The sequence below is a fragment of the Anomaloglossus baeobatrachus genome, chromosome 4 (genome assembly GCF_048569485.1).
Source record: "Anomaloglossus baeobatrachus isolate aAnoBae1 chromosome 4, aAnoBae1.hap1, whole genome shotgun sequence".
Lineage (NCBI taxonomy): Eukaryota > Metazoa > Chordata > Amphibia > Anura > Aromobatidae > Anomaloglossus > Anomaloglossus baeobatrachus.
Window position 1 is genome coordinate 298,492,405 of NC_134356.1, and position 24,032 is coordinate 298,516,436.

General features: G+C 44.3%; 1 protein-coding gene across 4 annotated transcripts in view; it reads left to right on the top strand.

The window, feature by feature from the left end:
- Nucleotides 1-24,032, top strand: part of SYT1 (synaptotagmin 1) — a 926,220-nt gene that overhangs the window by 679,308 nt on the left and 222,880 nt on the right. For 3 of the 4 annotated variants that reach the window (XM_075344934.1, XM_075344933.1, XM_075344935.1), the window contains one exon: nucleotides 14,020-14,151. In XM_075344934.1, the coding sequence (XP_075201049.1) occupies nucleotides 14,020-14,151 (132 nt within the window). The remainder of the gene's footprint in view (nucleotides 1-14,019; nucleotides 14,152-24,032) is intronic. The other variant, XM_075344936.1, reaches the window with a different exon arrangement.

The window sequence follows — 24,032 nt, forward strand, 5'->3', positions numbered from 1 at the left end:
GTTGCGGAGAGTGACAAATACCCAGCACAACACATCATGTCAGATAATATAATAGCTAGTGCTTACCCATAATAGCCGCACCAGATATAAAACGTGCCCCAACGCATTTTGTGGTCTTCCTCGGGGGGCTGCGACGTGATGCAGAGCAGGAGAGGTTTTTTTATAGATCTAACAGATGCCTGTAGTCCAAAGCAGCCGCATGGGGTGTGGGATCCACTCCGGAGTCTCCGTCATCAGGCGTTCCCGGAAATGACGAGGGCATTACAGTGTCGTCACACTATGCCCGCCCCATCCCGTTTCAGGAAGCCGCCATTCGAAAGACGCACATAGAGGGATACCACCACGCATGCGTGCCACGGACGCGGCCATCTTACAAATGGGCAAAGGTCAGGGCAGAATTAAATATAAGGCTACTACACTGAAATGAAAGTTTAAAGCAGCAATAATTAACGTAATGCAGTATAGGGTATGATGTGAAGATCCAAAGATCTGGTGACACTATTAAATACTATTAACAATGCACAACATATAAGTTCTATATACATACACCAGATTCAATAAATGAATCCCAATAAGTGCATAATACTGCATAATATAGAAAAAATAATAAAATCCTCTATTTGACGCTAATCCGTATACATGAGAGATATGTATGTATATAATACTTAACAATTAGCACTGATTGATTTCAAATACATAAATTAGCTCGAATAGGATTTACAATTATTTATAGAAAAGATCAATATATTATCTGTCATAGTATGTCGGCCACTCGTACCGCCACCTAAACTGGACCTAATCAGGAAACCAACTCGCAGTGGCACTCACTGCGAGTGGAAGAAAAGCGATTCCAACAGCTAAATAGGAAAGGGTTCTTTACAGTTAGAGCAGTCAGACTGTGGAATGCCCTACCACAAGAGGTAGTAATGGCAGATACTATAACAGCTTTTAAAAAAGGGCTGGATGATTTCCTCAGTACACACAACATTGTTGGTTATAAATGACTTAGTGACTAAATGTAGAACTGGTGGAGGAAGGTTGAACTAGATGGACCTAGGTCTTTTTTCAACCTAAGTAACTATGTAAGTATGTAACTATGTAACCCAATCGTGGCAACAGCGCTATTTCTATAAATATATCCTCCAAGCGTTACTTACAGTAATATAGGAAGGAGGTCCATGCCAACAAATTAGGACAGCTCCCAAAACAACATATCCAGTGTGAGCCCGCTATTATTCCAGGTATGTAATAAATATTACAATAGATATCATAAAGATTACCCATATACATAAGATATAACCAATAATCCGTATATGGAATATCACATGGGCTGGTTACATCCAGTGTGTAAGAAGGATTTCATCCATAGACTATTTCATTCTAAATACAAAGCTTGTCCGCTGATGTTCAAACGTTAAATCTCTCCTGTTAATAAAATCAGACGTAAACTATATAATGAAGATTAAAAGAAACAAAAACACACCATTAAAATCTGAATAGAGGACTAGGATAATATAGATGAATATGCTACAACCCATATCATAAAAAAGGTGAAAAGGAAAGTTTTTCATTGAGGCCATGTGGTGACATTGTCCCAGAGCCTGTTTGTGATTACCGCCTCTCGCCCCCAATTTGAGTTTGTCTATCCCTCTCACTTTCAATGAGCATGGATCACAATAATGGTGGACTTCAGGGATGGTTTTCAGGGACTCGAGATCAGACCCCTGCTTTGCTGCCACAATATTTCTAACATGTTCACGTACCCAGATGCGGAACTGTCTAGAGGTTAGTCCTACCTATATCAGTCCACATCCATATCTGGCTGCATAGATCACATATTCGGTACTACAGGAAATATAGTGTCTGATCTCGAAATCCCTTTGTCCGCCAACACAAAAGATCCTGCCCTTTCAATCTTGTGGCATGCTAAGCATGACCCGCATGGCAAGCAACCCCACCTTGGTATCCCGATGTCAAATGGGAGAGTGGCTTGACAAACATAGTGGCTATGCATCAGATGATCTCTCAGATTTTTTATAAATAAGTATATATATATATATATATATATACTGTGTATATATATATATATATATATATATATAATGCCCTTTAAAAGATTGATACCCGAATTGTAAAGTTTTTCATTTACTGATAAATCAGAAGATGTCGCCACTTTTCTGTTTCATTGCACCAGACTTTTATTCCGATGGCAGGAAGTGCAGACATTATAATTGTCACTTTTGAATTAAATTATTAGATGGCACATACTTGTAATATTATAGTTTACCCCTGTGTTTGACCAATGCAGCTTCACTCTCGATTTAAAAAAATGACCGTCACAAATAATGTCAAAAGGTCATTTACTAAATAAAATAAATCACAATATTTTGGCTAGGCATCATAATGCAGTAGATATGTTTACCAGTTAATTGTTTTCCCTCATTATTTGCAGCCTTCTGACTAGCAATAGTGATGAGTTAGCACTACCATGCTCAAGTGCTTGGTAGTCGTAACCAGCAGTTGGATGCTTGGATGGACACGACTCGAGTACCTGAGTATAATGGAGTCAATGGGAAACGAGCATTTTTCCAGAAGATTTCCCCAAAAAATGCTCGAGCATCCCAATGACTTCCATTATACTTTGGTACTTGAGTCGCGCCGAGCATGACACTGCTTGTTACAAATACCAAGCACCCGAGCATGGTAGGGTTCGTTCATCGCTAGTCGTTACGAGTACAGATCATCCAAGCATGGTAGTGCTCACTCATCACTAGTCATTACAAGTACAGAGCACCTGAGCATGGTAGTGATCGCTCATCACTAGTCTTTACGAGTACCAAGCACCTAAGCATGGTAGGGCTCGCTTATCACTAGTCATTACGAATGCCGAGCACCCGAGCATGGTATGGCTCGCTCATCACTAGTCGTTACGACTACAGAGCATCCGATCATGGTAGGGCTCGCTCATCACTAGTCGTTATGAATACCAAGTACCCGAGCATGGTATGGCTCACTCATCACTAGTCATTATGAGTACAGAGCATCCAAGCATGGTAGTGGTCACTCATCACTAGTCGTTACAAGTACCGAGCACCCAAGCATGGTAGGGCTCGTTCATCACTAGTCGTTATGAATACCAAGCACCTGAGCATGGTAAGAATCCCTCATCCCTAGTCATTATGAGTACCGAGCACCAGAGCATGGTAGGGCTTGCTCATCACTAGTCATTATGAGTACAGAGAAATCGAGCATGGTAGTGCTCAATCATCACTAGTCGTTACTACTACAAAGCACCCGAGCATAAAGGCAAAGTTGTTTCTGAACAATTTTCCTCTGGGTATAACAAATGATTCATAAAGGGAAATGAGCAAACTTGCAAGGACTCACTGTAGTAATAGACCAGGAGCTTTAAATGAAGATCTTGGTTGTTTGTTCTTTACTAAGCTAAATATAAAAAGTTCTCAAGTGTTGCATAAGCATGAAGCTATTCTCATGTGACAAATTATCATTAAAGAATATGAACAAAACCCAAAGATAAAGGTTCCTATATTTCACTTCACTTTCTTCAGCATAAATGACCCCCATTGTGTTACTAACAATGTGCATTGTTATTGTTTTATTCTTGTTTTTTTACATTTGTATTTTGTTTTCTTAATTTCTCTCCTTTCATGTTTTATATGTATTATGTTATTCAGTTTTGTATAATGTACTATCTCTGTTACTATGTGGAAAAATGACCTATTTATTTCAAGAGGGAATATGCTTTGAAGGCATCTGAAATATTTATAAGGGATTGAAGTAGATGTATTAGCACATTATGAACTCTCTTCTCTCTGACAGTATGATTAGTAAATCATCCCATTTATAGGAACATTTCATTGCTGATGCCACAGCGTAAGGGGAATTGAGCTGTCATGTGAGTGGTCAGTGGTCATTTCGTAATAGTTTTACAATTATTTTGTTAGAACTAGGCCAAATAACATTTCTCAAAGGGTTTTATGAATGGTTTTCTTTAAAGTCATTTATATTTACTGAATAGCAGGCCATGGTTATTATCAAGAATATGTTCAAGGCATTCATATCTGTTATAGTATAACTAGTGTGGTTATGGGACTCGTGAATTTAAGCAACAATCGGCTGCATCATTCCTTATACGTGGCTGACGGGGATTGCTTTTTGAGTGCAAGATATATTATAGACATCCACAACATGTAAAGCTCAAGCCAGTTTGCAGTATATAAGAAAGTCAGTATAGATAAAACGCAGGGCTTGTCCTATCAAAATTAAATTATGAGATATTGCTACATTATGCCATCCCTATACATGAGTGAAGTAAGTGTTCTCTATTGAATCAAATTTGTAAGGAATTTCCTGAAAATTTCAGATTCTGGTGAAGCCGAAATTTTCTAGATTCAATTTGCACAAATGAAGTTAAATGTAAACCAGCTGGCCACCTTTTTTTCTGGATTGTTTTGAGGGTTGGGAAGTGGGTAAAATAATAAAACACATAATATTAGCCTTTTCAATGTCCTCACCTGTCCTTAAAGGGAATCTGCCGCCAGGTTTTTGACACCTAATCTGAGAGCAACATAATGTAGTGGCAGAGATCCAGATTCCAGCGATGTGTCACTTACTGGGCTGCTGTCACGCTCCCCGTGTCCCAGCACCACTCCTTACCCACTGATCCACTCCATGTGTCCACCAGTCATGGCTGCCGCTCCCGCTCCTGCTCCCCTGAGTCCTGCTCCTGGTCTCAGGAGTCTGACTCTGAGTATTGGCCTCATGGTTCTGTATAGGACCAGGCCGCGCCCACTCTCCTGGTCTTATAGGCCCAGCACACCTGAAGCAGGAAATGACATAGGGCTGTGCTGGGTATATAAGACTTGCCTTTCCATGTGGGCGGGGCCTGATCAACGTGTCCTGAAGCTTGTCTTCTGAGCTAGGTGCTCAGGTCCCTTGTGCTGTGCCCTGTTACTGTTTGTCTTTTGCTACCGGGTACCTGTGCCTGTTTCCTGTATTATCCTCAAGAACTCCGTGACCCTGGTGACCTGGTCATACCCGTCCCGGCCACGCCAGTGCTCCGGCTGCCGTGTACCCTGCCCCCCGGTGGGGTACTCGGTCCAGAGGATCCACCTCCTGGGTCCACCAGTCCTCCCGGTCCTGACAGATTGATCAGGCCTTGGATCCCGCTGGAGCGCAAACATCCGAGCTGGCTGAGCTGCGCCAGGAGCTGGCACAACAGCGTGAAACCCTGACCCGGATGCTGAAATTCCTGGCGTCCGTGGACCACCGGTTATATACGCTGCAGACTTCCGCCTCGTCTGAGTCCACGCAGCAACCAGTCTCTACGTCCGAACCCGTTGTCTCTGCGGCCTCGCAACTCCGCCTCGCTGCACCGCCTCGCTATGCTGGGGACCCCAAGAACTGCCGGGGGTTTTTGAACCAGTGCTCGCTGCACTTCAAATTACTCCCGCACCTCTTCGCTTCCGATCAAGCCAAGATAGCCTTTGTGATGTCCCACCTGGAAGGCGAGGCATTGTCCTGGATAAATCCGTTGTGGGAGAACGAGGATCCGGTGACGACCGACATCCGGGAATTCCTTCAGGCTTTTCGAAGTACCTTTGATGAACCGGGACGCAGTACCGCGGTTACCTCCTCGCTCCTCCGGCTACGCCAAGGAACCCTGACGGTGGGCCAGTACGCCATCCAGTTTCGCACGCTTGCCTCCGAGCTAGGCTGGAACAACGAGGCATTGACGGCAGCCTTCTGGGAGGGGCTCTCCGGTCGCATCAAGGATGAATTAGCCGGTCGTGACGTTCCCCGTACCTTGGATGCTTTGGTATCCCTAGCCACCCGGATTGACCTCCGTTTCCAAGAGCGAACCAAGGAAGTATCCCGGGAGAAGCGACCAATCCGTCACATCTCCGTTCCGCAGAGGTCTACCGTTCCCCCGCCACTGCCGTTCTGCGATTCTACTCCTGAACCTATGCAAATAGACCGGCTGAGCCAAGCCGAGCAACGCCGTGCAGAGCGACTCGCCCGGGGCCTGTGTTTCTACTGTGGAAGCGGTACACATCTGCTTCGTTCTTGCCCGGAGAGACCAGGTAGATCCCAAGTCCAAGGGATGGTGGGAACCGCCACCCTTGGTACCGGAATCTCTTCAGCCCCGGTTACACAGACTGTCCAGGTCACGACCGAGAAAACCCAGTTCACGGCAGAGGCTCACATTGATTCGGGAGCAGTGGGTAATTTCATCCTACAAGCTACCGTGGACCGTTATCGGATACCGGTCATCCCGCTTGCAAAACCCCTCTGGTTCGCCTCCGTGGACGGAAAACCACTATACGAACCTGTCCGGTACACCACCGAACCCGTGAGACTTTGTATTGGTGCCCTGCACACTGAGACTATCGCTTTATATGTCATCCCGAGAATGGCTCCCGCGCTCCTGCTGGGTCTGCCCTGGCTACATCTTCATGACCCTGACATCAGTTGGCGCTCTGGCGCAATCACTCGCTGGAGTCCCTTGTGCCATGATAACTGTCTACAGCCCGTTCCTCAGCCCCTGGCACCTGACCCTGTCCTCTCGCAAGAAGGAGAGGAAAGGACGCAGTCCAGCGTTGTACCACAGCTCCTGGCACTTATGCCTGTGGTGCCACCAGAACCGGAAGTGATGACGCACTCCAGCGTCATTCCACCGTCCCTGACGATTGAGACTCTGATGCCACCGGCTACCGGGGATGAGTCACTGTCCTGTGCCCGGTCCGAGATGCCCGGGCCGGTCCTCCACGATGCCAGTCCTGTTTCTGTCGGTCCTCCTCTTTCCGTTGCCCCCGTTGCCACTGCTGGTAGATCGGCTAAGCGCCGTGCGGCTAAGAAGGTGGTACGGGGTCAGCGGTCCTTCCCCGCCTTTGCGTTGGGTCCCGGTCCGGTGTCTCGATCCGGGGTGCCCCTGGGGTTCTGTGCTCGGAGGGGGGGGCTTAGAGGGGGGGGTACTGTCACGCTCCCCGTGTCCCAGCACCACTCCTTACCCACTGATCCACTCCATGTGTCCACCAGTCATGGCTGCCGCTCCCGCTCCTGCTCCCCTGAGTCCTGCTCCTGGTCTCAGGAGTCTGACTCTGAGTATTGGCCTCATGGTTCTGTATAGGACCAGGCCGCGCCCACTCTCCTGGTCTTATAGGCCCAGCACACCTGAAGCAGGAAATGACATAGGGCTGTGCTGGGTATATAAGACTTGCCTTTCCATGTGGGCGGGGCCTGATCAACGTGTCCTGAAGCTTGTCTTATGAGCTAGGTGCTCAGGTCCCTTGTGCTGTGCCCTGTTACTGTTTGTCTTTTGCTACCGGGTACCTGTGCCTGTTTCCTGTATTATCCTCAAGAACTCCGTGACCCTGGTGACCTGGTCATACCCGTCCCGGCCACGCCAGTGCTCCGGCTGCCGTGTACCCTGCCCCCCGGTGGGGTACTCGGTCCAGAGGATCCACCTCCTGGGTCCACCAGTCCTCCCGGTCCTGACAGCTGCTTAGTGTAGTTTTGATAAAATCACTATTTATTCAGCAGTAGATTATCATTAAAAGACTACTCAGCCTGTTGCTAGGTAATCCAGCATATTCTTCATCTTTGTATAACTGCTTGATCTGCGACAGAGAAAACATTGATTTTATCAAACTGACAGTAAAGAGCTCAGTAAGTGACACATCGCTGGAATCGGAATCTCTACCCCTACATTATGCTGCTCTCAGATGGGGTAGCAAAAACCTGATGACAGATTCCTTTTAAGCCACCTCGCAGCTCCCTGGTCCCCTGCTCCAGTCTTGCGATCTTCCAGGGCTGAGGTCTGGGATTGACCTCACACAGGCAAATCAGGAGCAATGCATGCCATTGAAATCAATGACTTTCTTTGCACCAACATGACCACTTGAGGCTAATCTACTCCAGGATAGCCAAAGACTGGAAGGCAAGGGAGCTGAGTCAGTGACAAATGTGGCATAAGGACAGGTAAGGACCTAGATAAGGTGAGTATAAAGTATTTTATTACAATTTAAACCCCTATATGCCTCTTTTTTATTATGTTTTTGGTTCTGAAAAGACCTTAGAGTATAGTAAATGGTAATTGAGTTACGTTTGATTCAGGATGAGTAAAAAAATTTTCTGGCCGAATTGAGCAAATCTGCCCTCTCTAGTCATCATTTTATGATTGGTAGGGATCCAATCTATTGGACTAAAGCCTGCTTTACACGCTGCAATGTATCTTACAATGTGTCGGCGGGGTCACGTCGTAAGTGACGCACATCCGGCATTGTAAGGTACATTGCAGTGTGTGATAGGTACGTGCGATTGCGATTGAACTGTAAAACGTTCATCGCATACACATCGTACCTTTCTCTAGAATTGCATGTCAGATTGTTCATTGTACCCGGGGTAGCATACATTGCAGTGTGTGACACCCCGGGAACGATGAACAGATCTTACCTACGTCCTGCGGCTCCCGGCCCACAATGCGGAAGGAAGGAGGTGGGCGGGATGTTTACATCCCGCTCAGCTCCGCCCCTCCACTTCTATTGGCCGGCTGCCGTGTGACATCGATGTGACGCCGAATGTCCCTCCCACTCCAGGAAGTGGACGTTCGCTGCCCACATCGAGGTCGTATGGAAGGTAAGTACGTGTGATGGGGGTTAATTGTTTGTGCGGCACGTTCAACAAATTGAACGTGCCACACATACGATGGGGGCGTTGCAAATCACATACGATATCATATGCGAAATTGCAACGTGTAAAGCAGGCTTAAGAGAGAATAAAGCCATTGACCCTTTCCCTTTTTTCACTATAAAGGGAAATACAACACAGCTCCATTAAAGTGAATGATGCCATTTTGAATTTCCTTTTGTGACAAGAGCTTAGGACAACATTGGGAGACTAAATAAATGCTGCGGCCCCTTCTTTCTAAAGCTGTTGAAGGTCCTCTCAGTTGAAACCCAGTGTTCAGAATATATTAGTGTATCCCCCTGATAGACACTTAGTTCAGATTTTGAAAGAAGCAAGTCAGCCTTTTACCTATGGTTAAAGGAATTATCCAAAAAACCTGATACATTGAGGAATATCTAATGATGGTACTGACAGGTACTACATTATGCATTAATTTAAAGATGAACTAAAATTATTGTGTAATGGACTACCCATTATGCCAAAAACATAAGACAATATGTTGGTCGTACTTGTGAATTCCCTTTAGATTGAACCAAGTACGGTCAGCTACCAAAAAAAATGTTGGGTAGTTAGAGTTGTAGGAGAAAGGAGGAGCTGAAATAGTGGCTACAGTGATATCAGTGTTAATGTAGGTCATATAAATGTATGATAGATATGAATGCAGTTTTTTGGTGTTATATTTCCCATCTCGAATGCATGCATAAATATAAATGATTTTACAGAGTACGAAATGTTTTCTGAACACCAGATCTGACCTATATTTCAGAGTTCTCCAGTAGGCAAGATCAACTGTAAATGAAATGCATATCTTATGGTCATTTTTCCAAAGTTCTTACTAATGGTTATGTGTTGCCGTCTTAATTTGATTTCTTCCTTCTGTGTCCTCCCTTCTCTGTGTTGTTTCTCATGACTGTTCTGGATTGTCACTTGCGGTAGGTTTTTTTTTTCCTATTTGGATAAACCATAGATAGTGGAAACATTTTATTATTAGTTGTCTTGACAGCTGGGGCTTCTCAATTGAGATTAATCCACTGCTTAACATTGCTTAATACATCAAGAGGCTGAACTAAATTGATTTCATTCAAACGTAAATAGAGTTATCCCCACAAATACAAGCAGAATTGTATTAGAAGGCTAAAATTGTGTAATTGCTGCAAATAATCAACATTTATTAAACAAAAATTGGCGATCAATTGCATGCTTCATGTTACATTGCCTAATAATATAATTTCAACTAAATGAAATATGAGTGCTGAAATTTGCTCCATTAAATGAGTTTAGAACTGCTCAGAATTAGATGTGTCCTTCACCAGGCTAATTAACCCCCTCATTGACAAATATTCTACATCTAACTATGGCTGTATTTGTGTAAACAAAGATAAACATTATAAAAATTTAGCTTCTTAAAAATGTAGCTTTAAAAATTGTGTCTTTTTTATATTCAGAAATGTTACCGTTCTTCCTTCAGTGTGGAAAAGCTTCAATACCAGACACTGTCCAAAGACAAGGTTGGCGCTGTTTTTGTTAGAGGAAACCTGTTGACTCTAATTAGCTATTTATCTGCAGCTATAGGGTTAATTTGCAAGCTTTACAAGGCTCTCCATCAGCCTTACTGAAAGTGCGGCTACTGAGAGAATATGAACTTTGTTTCTCCTTATAGCTGCTGGCTTTCAATCATAGAGGCAGTGCCCAGAGTGCCTTCAGCCACTGCTCACATCACTGTGGCTGCAAGCACACCCTTGGACATTGATAACAACTGGCTATGTACTGATATGCAAACGTGCCGGGCGTGATTGCAGTCTCTGGGCATGATTTCAGCCTCTGCTCACAGTATTATGAGTGTTGACTGTAGCTGCTGACAGTATTCAGTAATAGTGGCTTGTACCGGAAAGCTTCAGTCACTGCTATACTGAGAGCACTGCAGAGCCGGATGTCACTCAAGTCCTTGGGCATGTTTACAGCCACTGCTTACAATACTGTTCAGCTGCCTTACTGAAAGTTTGGTTCCTGGGAGTGGATGAACTTTACTGCTCCCAATAGCTGCCGGCTTTCAGTCATACAGGAGGTTCCCAGAGCAGCTTCAGTCACTGCACACAACAATGTAAGCAGTAGCTGTAATCATGCCCTGCACTTGATTGACAGACAGCTCTGTACTAGTGCTGAATGAGTTTTCATTCAAGTCCTAGAGCATGGTTACAGCTGCTGCTCACAGTGATGTGAGCAGTGACTGAATCTGCTCAGGGTACCAACTCTATGACTGAAAGCTGGCAGCTACTGGGAGAAATAAAGATCTTTTTCTCCCAGTAGCCAAACTTTCAGAGGGTGGCTAAACAGCATTGCAATACTGTTTACCTGCAGAAGGACCCGATATTTACAGGTAAATAGTGTTATCAAAGGTGACAGGTTCCTTTTAAAAGTACAACAACTTTCTAACTATGGACAACCCATAAAATGGTGCAAATATTTCCATTTGTTAAAAGGGCTTATGAGATTAGAAAAAAGTTTGCCATTTTGCAGAAACAGCTCCACAGTTATCCAATGTCCTGGCATTGTCACTCAGCTTTATTTACTTGTTTAGTCGTATAAAGACAAATATATATATAAGACAGTATATATATATATATATATATATATATATATATATATATATATATATATATATATATATATATATACATATACATACTGTATATGTATATTTATTTATTTTTTTTCAGAGTATGTTTTGGCAAAAGGCATATAATGATAAAATGTAAGACCCTGTCAAATTATTTTAATACTGTATGTCATATGAAGCTTCAACTGAAATACACAAAATAGCTGCGGCCAAATAGCTTATAAGTGATTGACAGCTTTGTGCCTGCAAGCTGCTGTTTTGCCCAAAGATTTAACTACAGTGATAAAAAAGCATTTAACATACTGGCATTAGTAATATAATACCCTGCCAGATATATTCCTTAGTTAACATTTATAACTAAGTTTTTGTTGTTGTAGTTTCATAGGCTGATGGCTTCTTGGCAGGTATCTAGAATTTTGCAGCCAAAGCATTTTGTGTATTACTGAGAAAATATATTGAAATATACTTCACAAATCAGACAATCCATGGTGTAGAATTAATACAGTGTGTTTATAACAAATGGTAAACATATTTATATAGACTAGACTATTTATCAGATATAGTACATCAGTGGTCTCCAACCTTTCTGAACTTGAGAGCCACATTTAGCTCTGAGAGAGGGTCAGGAGCCACATTCAGCTCTGAGAGGGTTGCAAGCCACATTCAGCTCTGAGAGGGTTGCAAGCCACATTTAGCCCCATCACAGTAATGACACCCACAGCCCCCTTACTGTTATAATGACAGACAAAACTTTTCCACAGAAATCACATCAAGGCAGTCTACCAAGGTACAGGGATTCCTACCCTATGCCCATTTCAGATCTGCTCTTCTATGTGGGGCTACTCACAAAAGTCACCATCTGGAGACCTGCTCCTCATAGCTGTTTTCTTGACCTGGTGCTAATGCAGTAAGCTGGTAGGTGGCTGCGAGCCACACATCACAGGCCCACAAGCCATGTGTGGCTCCCGAGTCATAGGTTGGGGAACCCTGTAGTATATTAGCTAAAACAATACTGAAAGAAAGCCTTGCCAACAAAAATGTACTGATTAAGATCAATTGGCAAAGAGCATCAAGTGGCACCTCACCTTTCCAAAGTTTGAGTCTGTTGGATAAACAGCAACATATCCTATCATTATATGTGAAATTGGTGGCAAACGTTTATCTGAACATAAAATATACCAGGGACATAATGATTAGATTAGATCCCGTGATCCCAACGTATTGTTACCCCTCTATAAATCACTTGTAAGGTCACATCTGGAATATGGGATCCAGTTTTGGGCTCCACATTTTAAAAAGGACATTCAGAAGTTAGAGTCAGTTCAAAGGCGGGCAACTAGATTACTACAAAAAATGGAAGCCTCCCATATGATGACAGGTTGAAAAAGTTCGATATGTTTAGCTTAGAAAAAAGACGTCTCAGAGGAAATCTCATTTATTTGCATAAATACATGTGTGGTCAATATAAAGGACTGGCACATGACTTATTTCTTCCAAAGACAATACTAAGGACCAGGTGGCACTCACTGCGAGTGGAAGAAAAGCGATTCCGACACCTAAATAGGAAAGGGTTCTTTACAGTTAGAGCAGTCAGACTGTGGAATACCCTACCACAAGAGGTAGTAATGGCAGATACTATAACAGCTTTTAAAAAAGGGCTGGATGATTTCCTCAGTACACACAACATTGTTGGTTATAAATTACTTAGTGACCAAATGTAGAACTGGTGGAGGAAGGTTGAACTAGATGGACCTAGGTCTTTTTTCAACCTATGTAGCTATGTAATGCCCAGAATATCCATGGAATACAAAATAAATGTCTGTGTTTTGGGAACAAAAAAGGCCACTTACCAGAAAACATGTGTGTGAAATCAGCTTACAAGAGCAAACCTGTATCTTAAAAATCAGCACTGTTGTTTCTATCTACCGCATGAAATACTAAGCGTTCACAAACACATAAGATCGGGTTGACCTGCAGTGTGACGGAACGTTCATTTTCTAAATGTTATTATAAGGCAGCAAGTACACATAAGCTTTCTATGACTAGTGGAAAATGGAAGCCTAAATCCCCAGTTAATTAAATTGTAACGCTATGACTTAATTACTAACAAACAAATTCCTAAATTTCGTAATGAAATATAAACAAAGCAAAATTAATTTGGTTCGGCCTGGCTTTACAATGAAAAAAAACATGAAAGTAGGAAAACTTTTATTTCATTAGCCTCCTTTCAATGATAGCATGTTTTATTCAGACTGATTATTTTACTGTGAATGTCACTTTTGACTTGAAAAGTTTTTATGAAACTCGAGAATGGGGCAGCCATAATTTTGCATTGGGCCTTGGTATAGTGCATGCAGAATTGGCTTGAGTTCATTCCTTTGTAACTTTGTAATGGATTTTACTGCTATAAGCATGTGTGTTTTTATTAAGCATTAATAAAACGTATTTGTTATGGAGCAGTATGCAGTAGTCACGTAACGTAGTTTAGTTGAAATGTAAATACTATGTGCCTGCTTCTATGCTAAAATCAGTTTTTTGTTTTTTTGCTGCCTGCTATGCACAACTATTTACAGTATGACAGTATGAATAAAACCAAGTCCTGAGTCTCCACTGTAAAGCTACTGCAAAGCTTTACAATGCAGAATATCATGATCATAACAAAACCTGATGCATTCCATAAATTTACTTTACAGGCACTAAAGGATGATGACGATGATGATGCTGAGACTGGACTAACTGATGGGGAAGACAAAGAACAACCTAAGGAAGAAGAAAAGCTTGGGAAACTCCAATACTCTTTAGACTACGATTTCCAAAATAATCAGGTTAGATAACATTTCTGTTTAATGTAGGTTTGTTCTACTTATATAGATAGGATTGGGTTTTTGTCTTCTCTTTGGTCTGTTGTTGCTACTTGGTCCCTATTTTGTAGGTAGAAAAATTGTAAATTTCATATCTGGAATGCTTCCCTGTTGGTAATGGGAATCTGTCAGCATGTTTTTGCTACCTCATCTGAAAACAGTATGATGTAGCCAAAGAGATCCTGAATCCAATGATGTACCACTTAGATTACTGGATGTAGCCATTCTGTTGCAATCAGAATCTTTAGATTTAGCCATGTAGTAGGGCTGATAGATCTGTCCCGACCAAACCAGGCTCTCAATAGAGATTATACAATGACAGTGAGGTGTCAATCAGAGTATGGGGCGTGCCGGATTGCCGTGGCCTTAACATTGTAGAAAAAAGCAATGATAAGTGCAGCTGCTGCTTAAGCAAATATAGTAAATAAACTTCAGATTGCACCTTGAGAAAGACAGGCAACCCTGAATTCTCTATCTTAGCCCTTGCAGCATGCTGTCTTCAGTTTACCTAGCAAAAACCTGCTGACAAATTGGCTTTAAAAGACGCATTTGTTGATATAGAGTACAGTGACTCACAAACACTCTGCCAAAATGCTTTTGACCTTCAGACGAAAGATATCTATCCATAGGAAAGTCCATAAATTTCTGATATGTGAGTTTCATCACTGAGAAGTCCACCTTTTTAGTAAACAAGTACGTTATGCCCCACATTGTGCAGTAGAAGACACTATTAGCTGCTAAAAAAAAAGAACTAGAAGCAGGCAGGAACTACAGACAAACATAACCCCTTATTCCATAAACAGCTGTGTTGACTAATCCCTGGGTCAACTCCCCATTGTAGATGCATATGTCCTTGGCATCCTTTGCCTCTTTCCATTTAAGCAAAGAGCTTAGCCTTGGACTTTCTGCAGATAACCATAGCTCCTGAAGCTCCAGTTCTTCACAGGTTTGCAGAAGAGATATGTGCATATTGCTGTTAAGAGTACATAGACTCATCATTATGGGATAAACAGTAATGAAAATCCATAGGGACAAAATTGGTAACACATGCACAGACAATTCAATGTTGACTCCATTGTGTAGGGAAAAAATTTATATATAAAAAGAAAACATGTTTCAAAAGTGTACTTTTTTCTTCAGGTCATATAGTCATGTATAGTCAGGTCATATAATCATATATAGGTCAAAAGGTTTGACACCCTTGAAATACGTTTTTTTTTTCCTTTGTGTGTACAAAACACAAAAAAAAAAACAGCGGAAACAAAGTAAATTGGACATAATTTCACACAAATTTGTGACAAAATTATTGGCACCCTCTACTTCATATATATGGTTACAGACTCTTTGTAATAAATAACTGCAATTGCTTCCTATAGCTATGAACAAGCTTCTTACACCTCTTAACTCCAATTTTGGCCTAGTCTTCTTTTGCAAACTGCTTCAGAACTCTCCAGTGCTTTGTTTTCATCCATCTGTGGGTGCTTCATGAAGTATGTTTGGGGTCATTACCCTTCAGAAGACGGTGACCTAGAACGCAAACCAGGATTTCTGACACTGTGCACTACATTGTGACCCAAAATCCTTTGGTAATCTTCAGATTTCATGGTGCCTTCCACGCAGTAAAGGGACCCAGTGCCAGAGGCAGCAAAACAACCACAAAACATCTTTGAAGTTCCACTATATTTGACTGTAGGTGCTGTGTTTTTTTCTTTGTAGGCCTGATTTCCTTTTTCAGAAACAGTAGACTGATGGTCCCACTTGGCCACAAGACACTTTCCAAAATGGATTTTGGCTTACTCACATACATTTTGACAATCTGCAGTCTTTCTTTTTTATATATCTTTGTGTCAGCAGTGGGGTCCTCCTGAGTCTCCTGCCATAGTGTTTAATTTCATTCAAATGTTGATGGATAGTTTGTGCTGACACTGATGCACCCTGAGCCAACAGGACAGCTTGAATTTCTATGGAATTTGATTGGAGTTGCTTATCCACCATCTGGACTACCTTGTGTTTCAACCTTCCATCAACTTTTCTCTGCCATTCACGTCCAGGGAGATTAATTACAGTGCCAGGGGTTGTAAACTTTTTGGGGTTGTAATTAAGTTGTGCACTATGAACAAAGGAACATAAAGATCTTTGGAAATGGACTTGAGATTATTGATATTTTTCAACAATTTTGGCTTTCAAGTCCCTAGACAATTCTCTTCTACTCTTTCTGTTGTCCATGCTTAATATGGCACATACAGACACACAATGCGAAAAAGTGAGTCAACTTTGAGTCAAGATTTTTATATTGTCCACACCTGTTTCTTGCCACAGATAAGTTTGAACAAGCATCATATGCTTAGAAACAAAGTTGTTTACCCACAATTTTGGAAATGTGTCAGCAATTTTGTCCAACCTATTCTGGGGGCTTTGTTTGAAATTATGTCCATTTGCCTTTATTTATCTGTTTTTAGGGGAGAAATTCTTCATTTTCTAGAACAATTTCAACAGGGCTAACACATTTTGCCAAGTATATTGGGCAAATATCTCAAAGAGACAGATATATATATATATTTATATATATATATATATATATATATATATATATATATATATATATATATATATTTTTATATATATATATAAATATTAGTGATGAGCGAGCATGCTTGTCACTACTCGGTACTCGCACGAGTATCACTGTACTCGGGCTGCTCGGCGGGGACCGAGTAATCTCGCGATACTCGTGCTTTACTCGTGGTCTTCATTTCTGCATGTTGGCGCTCTTTTGAGAGCCAGCCCTCATGCAGGGATTGGCTGGCAGACCACTGCAATGCCACAGCCCTGTTAGTTGTGGAATTGCAGTGATTGGCCGGCCTGCACAGCGTCACCGAGCCTTTATATCGGCCGGCGCGCTGTGCTCTGCTCACAGCTATTCTGACAGTGAGTGTAGGGAGAGTGTCGCTGATTCAGGGAAAGCTTTGCGGCCCTTTATAGCTTTTTCAGTTGCAGGGCTGCAAACAGTGTGACCAAAAGTCCTTCTCAGGACTATTCTAGTTGTATACAGGCAGGCAGGGTATAGCCAGGTCGGAGTACAGTAGCAGAGTCCTTCTCAGGACTATTGTTGCTATATACAGGCAGGGTATAGCCAGGTCTGAATACAGGCTAGTGACCAAAAGAGTCCTTGTCAGGACTATTGTAGCAGTATACAGGCAGGCAGGCAGGCAGGGTAGTGGTGACCGTATACCAGCCTTCATATCTGGGGCTGGTGTACACAGTGTAAAACAGTCCAGATAGTGTCTGACTTGTCTGTACTGTAATTGTCGCTCCCCAAAAAAACCTGTTAGTAGGTTATTATTGCGTCCGTGCTTGGTTTTTAAAACCGCACGTGTGTGCCTGTTGGTGGCAGCGTACAGGTGCACTGGTGTGCGTTTACCAAACTATTATATAACGCACAAGTGTAGTGTATAATACACGTCAGTCAGCAGTGGCTGATAGTGTCAGAGTTCTTAATTTTTGCTCCTAAAACCTGTGTTAGGTTATTATTGCGTCCGTGCTTGGTTTTTAAAACCGCACGTGTGTGCCTGTTGGTGGCAGCGTACAGGTGCACTGGTGTGCGTTTACCAAACTATTATATAACGCACAAGTGTAGTGTATAATACACGTCAGTCAGCAGTGGCTGATAGTGTCAGAGTTCTTAATTTTTGCTCCTAAAACCTGTGTTAGGTTATTATTGCGTCCGTGCTTGGTTTTTAAAACCGCACGTGTGTGCCTGTTGGTGGCAGCGTACAGGTGCACTGGTGTGCGTTTACCAAACTATTATATAACGCACAAGTGTAGTGTATAATACACGTCAGTCAGCAGTGGCTGATAGTGTCAGAGTTCTTAATTTTTGCTCCTAAAACCTGTGTTAGGTTATTATTGCGTCCGTGCTTGGTTTTTAAAACCGCACGTGTGTGCCTGTTGGTGGCAGCGTACAGGTGCACTGGTGTGCGTTTACCAAACTATTATATAACGCACAAGTGTAGTGTATAATACACGTCAGTCAGCAGTGGCTGATAGTGTCAGAGTTCTTAATTTTTGCTCCTAAAACCTGTGTTAGGTTATTATTGCGTCCGTGCTTGGTTTTTAAAACCGCACGTGTGTGCCTGTTGGTGGCAGCGTACAGGTGCACTGGTGTGCGTTTACCAAACTATTATATAACGCACAAGTGTAGTGTATAATACACGTCAGTCAGCAGTGGCTGATAGTGTCAGAGTTCTTAATTTTTGCTCCTAAAACCTGTGTTAGGTTATTATTGCGTCCGTGCTTGGTTTTTAAAACCGCACGTGTGTGCCTGTTGGTGGCAGCGTACAGGTGCACTGGTGTGCGTTTACCAAACTATTATATAACGCACAAGTGTAGTGTATAATACACGTCAGTCAGCAGTGGCTGATAGTGTCAGAGTTCTTAATTTTTGCTCCTAAAACCTGTGTTAGGTTATTATTGCGTCCGTGCTTGGTTTTTAAAACCGCACGTGTGTGCCTGTTGGTGGCAGCGTACAGGTGCACTGGTGTGCGTTTACCAAACTATTATATAACGCACAAGTGTAGTGTATAATACACGTCAGTCAGCAGTGGCTGATAGTGTCAGAGTTCTTAATTTTTGCTCCTAAAACCTGTGTTAGGTTATTATTGCGTCCGTGCTTGGTTTTTAAAACCGCACGTGTGTGCCTGTTGGTGGCAGCGTACAGGTGCACTGGTGTGCGTTTACCAAACTATTATATAACGCACAAGTGTAGTGTATAATACACGTCAGTCAGCAGTGGCTGATAGTGTCAGAGTTCTTAATTTTTGCTCCTAAAACCTGTGTTAGGTTATTATTGCGTCCGTGCTTGGTTTTTAAAACCGCACGTGTGTGCCTGTTGGTGGCAGCGTACAGGTGCACTGGTGTGCGTTTACCAAACTATTATATAACGCACAAGTGTAGTGTATAATACACGTCAGTCAGCAGTGGCTGATAGTGTCAGAGTTCTTAATTTTTGCTCCTAAAACCTGTGTTAGGTTATTATTGCGTCCGTGCTTGGTTTTTAAAACCGCACGTGTGTGCCTGTTGGTGGCAGCGTACAGGTGCACTGGTGTGCGTTTACCAAACTATTATATAACGCACAAGTGTAGTGTATAATACACGTCAGTCAGCAGTGGCTGATAGTGTCAGAGTTCTTAATTTTTGCTCCTAAAACCTGTGTTAGGTTATTATTGCGTCCGTGCTTGGTTTTTAAAACCGCACGTGTGTGCCTGTTGGTGGCAGCGTACAGGTGCACTGGTGTGCGTTTACCAAACTATTATATAACGCACAAGTGTAGTGTATAATACACGTCAGTCAGCAGTGGCTGATAGTGTCAGAGTTCTTAATTTTTGCTCCTAAAACCTGTGTTAGGTTATTATTGCGTCCGTGCTTGGTTTTTAAAACCGCACGTGTGTGCCTGTCGGTGGCAGCGTACAGGTGCACTTGTGTGCAATTTCCAGAAACTTTGATATAACGCACAAGTAGTGAATATACACGTCAGCAGTGCACAGCATTGCAAAATGCGCAAGGGCATTGGCAAGGAACAAGGAAGTGGACGTGATGGTGGTGCAGGCAGAGGCCGAGGTCGTGGGCAAGCTCTAATTTCGCCACAACAAAGGGCCACATCTAGTCGCTCGCACGTCCTGTCCCAAATTCTTGGGGACCGCAGCAGTACACCGCTCTTGAACCAAGACCAGTGTCAACAGGTTGTTAGTTGGATAGCGGATAATGCTTCCAGTCAGATTGGCACCACCACAAACACTCTGTCTTCCACACGGTCAAGTGTCAGTAGCCGTGATACTGCACCGCACATTTCTGAACCTGATCCTCCTTCCTACCACCAGGCTGAGTACACGTCCTCCTCGGACATTAATGATCCCACACTTGGACACTCGGAAGAGCTGTTCACGTTTCCATTCACACATTCTGGCCTCTCGCCAGCTCATATTGAAGTGGGTCATGAGGAGATCGTCTGTACAGATGGCCAAATATTTGAGCAGCCACGTTCTCACGAAGTTGGCAACGTGTCTCAACAAGTGGTGGACGATGATGAGACACAATTGTCAGCAAGTCAGGAGGAGGAGCAGGGTGCGGAAGAGGAAGACGACGTGGTGGATGATCCAGTAACTGACCCAACCTGGCAGGAGGATATGCAGAGCGAGGACAGCAGTGCACAGGGGGAGGGAGGCGTAGCATCACAACAGGCAGTAAGAAGCAGGGTGGTGGCCCCAGGCAGAAGTCAGGCAACCGTTCCCCGGAACAACACGACGACACAAGGTGCCTGTCCAAATGTTAGGTCTTCACGAGTCTGGCAGTTTTTTAAGTTGGATCCAGATGATTCAAAAAAGGCCATTTGCAACACCTGCCGTGCCAGCATCAGCAGGGGTACCAAAACTAGCAGCCTGACCACCACCAGCATGATCAGGCACATGTCAGCCAAGCACCCGACTTTGTGGGAAGTACAACAGAGTCGAGGAGCAGTGCTTGCTGATGTCACTGCTACGTCTTCGCTGGTTGTGCATGCGAGCCAATCCTCTGTCCATGCTGCCTGCGAACAAGCCTCCTCCACTCCTGCACCTACAGTTGCCTACGCAGAAAGAACACCATCATCAAGCACGTCCTTGTCCCAGCGCAGCGTTCAGTTATCCATTCAGCAAACCTTTGAACGCAGGCGCAAATACACTGCCAACACCCCACATGCCACAGTTCTAAATGCTAACATTTCGCGACTGCTTGCGCTGGAAATGTTGCCTTTTAGGCTGGTGGAGACAGAAGCATTCCGTGACCTGATGGCGGCAGCTGTCCCACGTTACTCGGTCCCCAGCCGCCACTATTTCTCCCGGTGTGCCGTCCCCGCGTTGCATAACCACGTGTCACAAAACATCACACGTGCCCTGAACAACGCTGTTTCACCCAAGGTCCACCTAACCACAGACACGTGGACAAGTGCTTGTGGGCAAGGCCGCTACATCTCGTTGACGGCACACTGGGTTAATATTGTGGAAGCTGGGACCCAGTCTGAGCGAGGGACGCAACACGTCCTTCCCACACCAAGGTTTGCAGGCCCTACCTCAGTCAGTGTTTCACCCACACTCTACAGCTCCGGAATGTCATGCTCTTCAGCCTCCTCCTCCTCCTGCGCATCCTCATCCACTGTGCCCTCCACACCAGTCACAAGCTGGAAGCACTGCAGCACTGCCTCGGCGAAGCGGCAACAGGCTGTGCTGAAGCTAATCTGCATAGGTGACAAACCCCACAATGCAGAAGAGCTGTGGACAGCTCTGAAACAGCAGGCAGATCACTGGCTCACACCTCTGAACCTAAAGCCAGGAAAGGTCGTTTGTGACAATGGCCGGAACCTGGTGGCGGCTTTGAGGCGAGGCCAGCTGACACATGTTCCATGCGTGGCCCATGTGCTCAACCTCGTGGTTCAGCGGTTTATAAAGTCATACCCAGAGCTGTCTGATCTGCTGGTAAAAGTTCGCCGCCTGTCTGCACATTTTCGAAAGTCACCTACTGCTTCAGCCGGCCTTGCCGGCTTTCAGCGCCGTTTGCATCTTCCGGCTCACAGACTGGTGTGTGATGTCCCCACGCGTTGGAATTCAACTCTGCACATGTTGGTCAGGATATGTGAGCAGAAGAGGGCAGTTGTTGAGTACCTGCATCACCTAAGCCGTCGGGAAATGGGTCAAACTCCACACATAACACCTGAGGAGTGGAGATGGATGTCAGACCTATGTACCATCCTCCAAAACTTTGAGGACTCCACCAAGATGGTGAGTGGTGATGACGCCATTATTAGCGTCACCATACCGCTACTCTGCCTTCTAAAACGGTCCCTGCTGAAAAACAAACATGATGCATTGCAGGCGGAGCGCGATGAGTTGCAGCAAGAAACAGTAGTGGGTGTGGGTGATAACACACAGCCCAGCCTCGTCTCATCACAACGTGCAGTGGAGGACTATGACGAGGAGGAGGATGAAGACATGGAGCAACTCTCCGGCCAAATTGAGGATATGACATGCACACCAGTCATATCCTCGATTCAGCGTGGCTGGCCAGAGGACAGGGTAGATGAGGAGGAGGAGGAGGAGGAGGAGGAGGAGGAGGAGGACAGCATGTTCAGTCATCTTGTTGGTCAGGCTACTGAAGTCCTGGCTGTTAAGAGTCTGGCGCACATGGCTGACTTTATGGTAAGCTGCCTGTCTCGTGACCCTCGCGTTAAGAACATCTTGGCCGACAATCATTACTGGTTGGTAACACTGTTAGACCCACGCTACAAGGAGAACTTTTTGTCTCTTATTCCCGTGGAGGAGAGGTCAACCAAAATGCAGCAGTTTCGGAAGGCCATACTCACGGAAGTAGGCAAAGCATTCCCCTCACAAAACGCTAGCGGCATAGGTCAGGAATCAGTGGACAACCGAGGCGTACAGCCGAGAGAGGCACAAGTCCAATCCGCCAGAGGTAGGGGAACAGTCTTTAAGATGTGGGACAGTTTTCTCAGCCCCTCACGTACCACAGCCCCTGAGGTGCGGGGTAGTGCCACAAGAAATCCTAAGTTTGCCCAGATGCTGAAGGAGTACCTTGCAGATCGAACAACTGTACTCCGACATTCCTCTGTGCCTTACAATTATTGGGTATCCAAGCTGGACACGTGGCATGAATTGGCTCTCTACGCCTTGGAAGTCCTGGCCTGCCCTGCTGCTAGCGTTTTGTCAGAGCGTGTTTTTAGTGCCGCAGGTGGAATCATTACAGATAAACGCACCCGCCTGTCAACTGAAAATGCTGACAGGCTGACTCTGATAAAGATGAACAAGGGTTGGATTGGGCCAGACTTCACCACACCACCAGCAAATGAGAGCGGAATTTAAAGTTTGCCATGTACCTCCACTCACCCATGGGTACACTTTTCGACTTTGGATAATCGCTGGACTGCTCCTCCTTCTCCTCATGCGCCATCATGATGACCGTTACAATAGTTAGGTCTTTGTTTCAGGTATACCCCCAGTGGTAAATTTTTTCGCCCATTCTTTGCAGAATGGACATTACAACGACAGGAGACCCGCTCCTTTGCAATGGGAACAATGTTTTGAGGCCCTCATGCACGTCTCTACCCAGGGACAATGTGGAGCCTCCCAATTTTTGGCTGCCCTGGCAAAGGGCTATACTGAAATAGACCCACTTCGTTACAATGGGCACTTCAGGTTTAAAGGCCATCATGCACGTCTCTACCCAGGGACAATGTGGAGCCTCCCAATTTTTGGCTGCCCTGGCAAAGGGCTATACTGAAATAGACCCACTTCGTTACAATGGGCACTTCAGGTTTAAAGGCCATCATGCACGTCTCTACCCAGGGACAATGTGGAGCCTCCCAATTTTTGGCTGCCCTGGCAAAGGGCTATACTGAAATAGACCCACTTCCTTACAATGGGCACTTCAGGTTTAAAGGCCATCATGCACGTCTCTACCCAGGGACAATGTGGAGCCTCCCAATTTTTGGCTGCCCTGCCTAAGGGCTATACTATAATACACCCACTTCCTGACAATGGACACTTAATGTTTTGAGGCCCTCATGCACGTCTCTACCCAGGGACAATGTGGAGCCTCCCAATTTTTGGCTGCCCTGGCAAAGGGCTATACTGAAATAGACCCACTTCCTTACAATGGGCACTTCAGGTTTAAAGGCCATCATGCACGTCTCTATCCAGGGACAATGTGGAGCCTCCCAATTTTTGGCTGCCCTGCCTAAGGGCTATACTGAAATACACCCACTTCCTTAAAATGGACACTTAATGTTTTGAGGCCCTCATGCA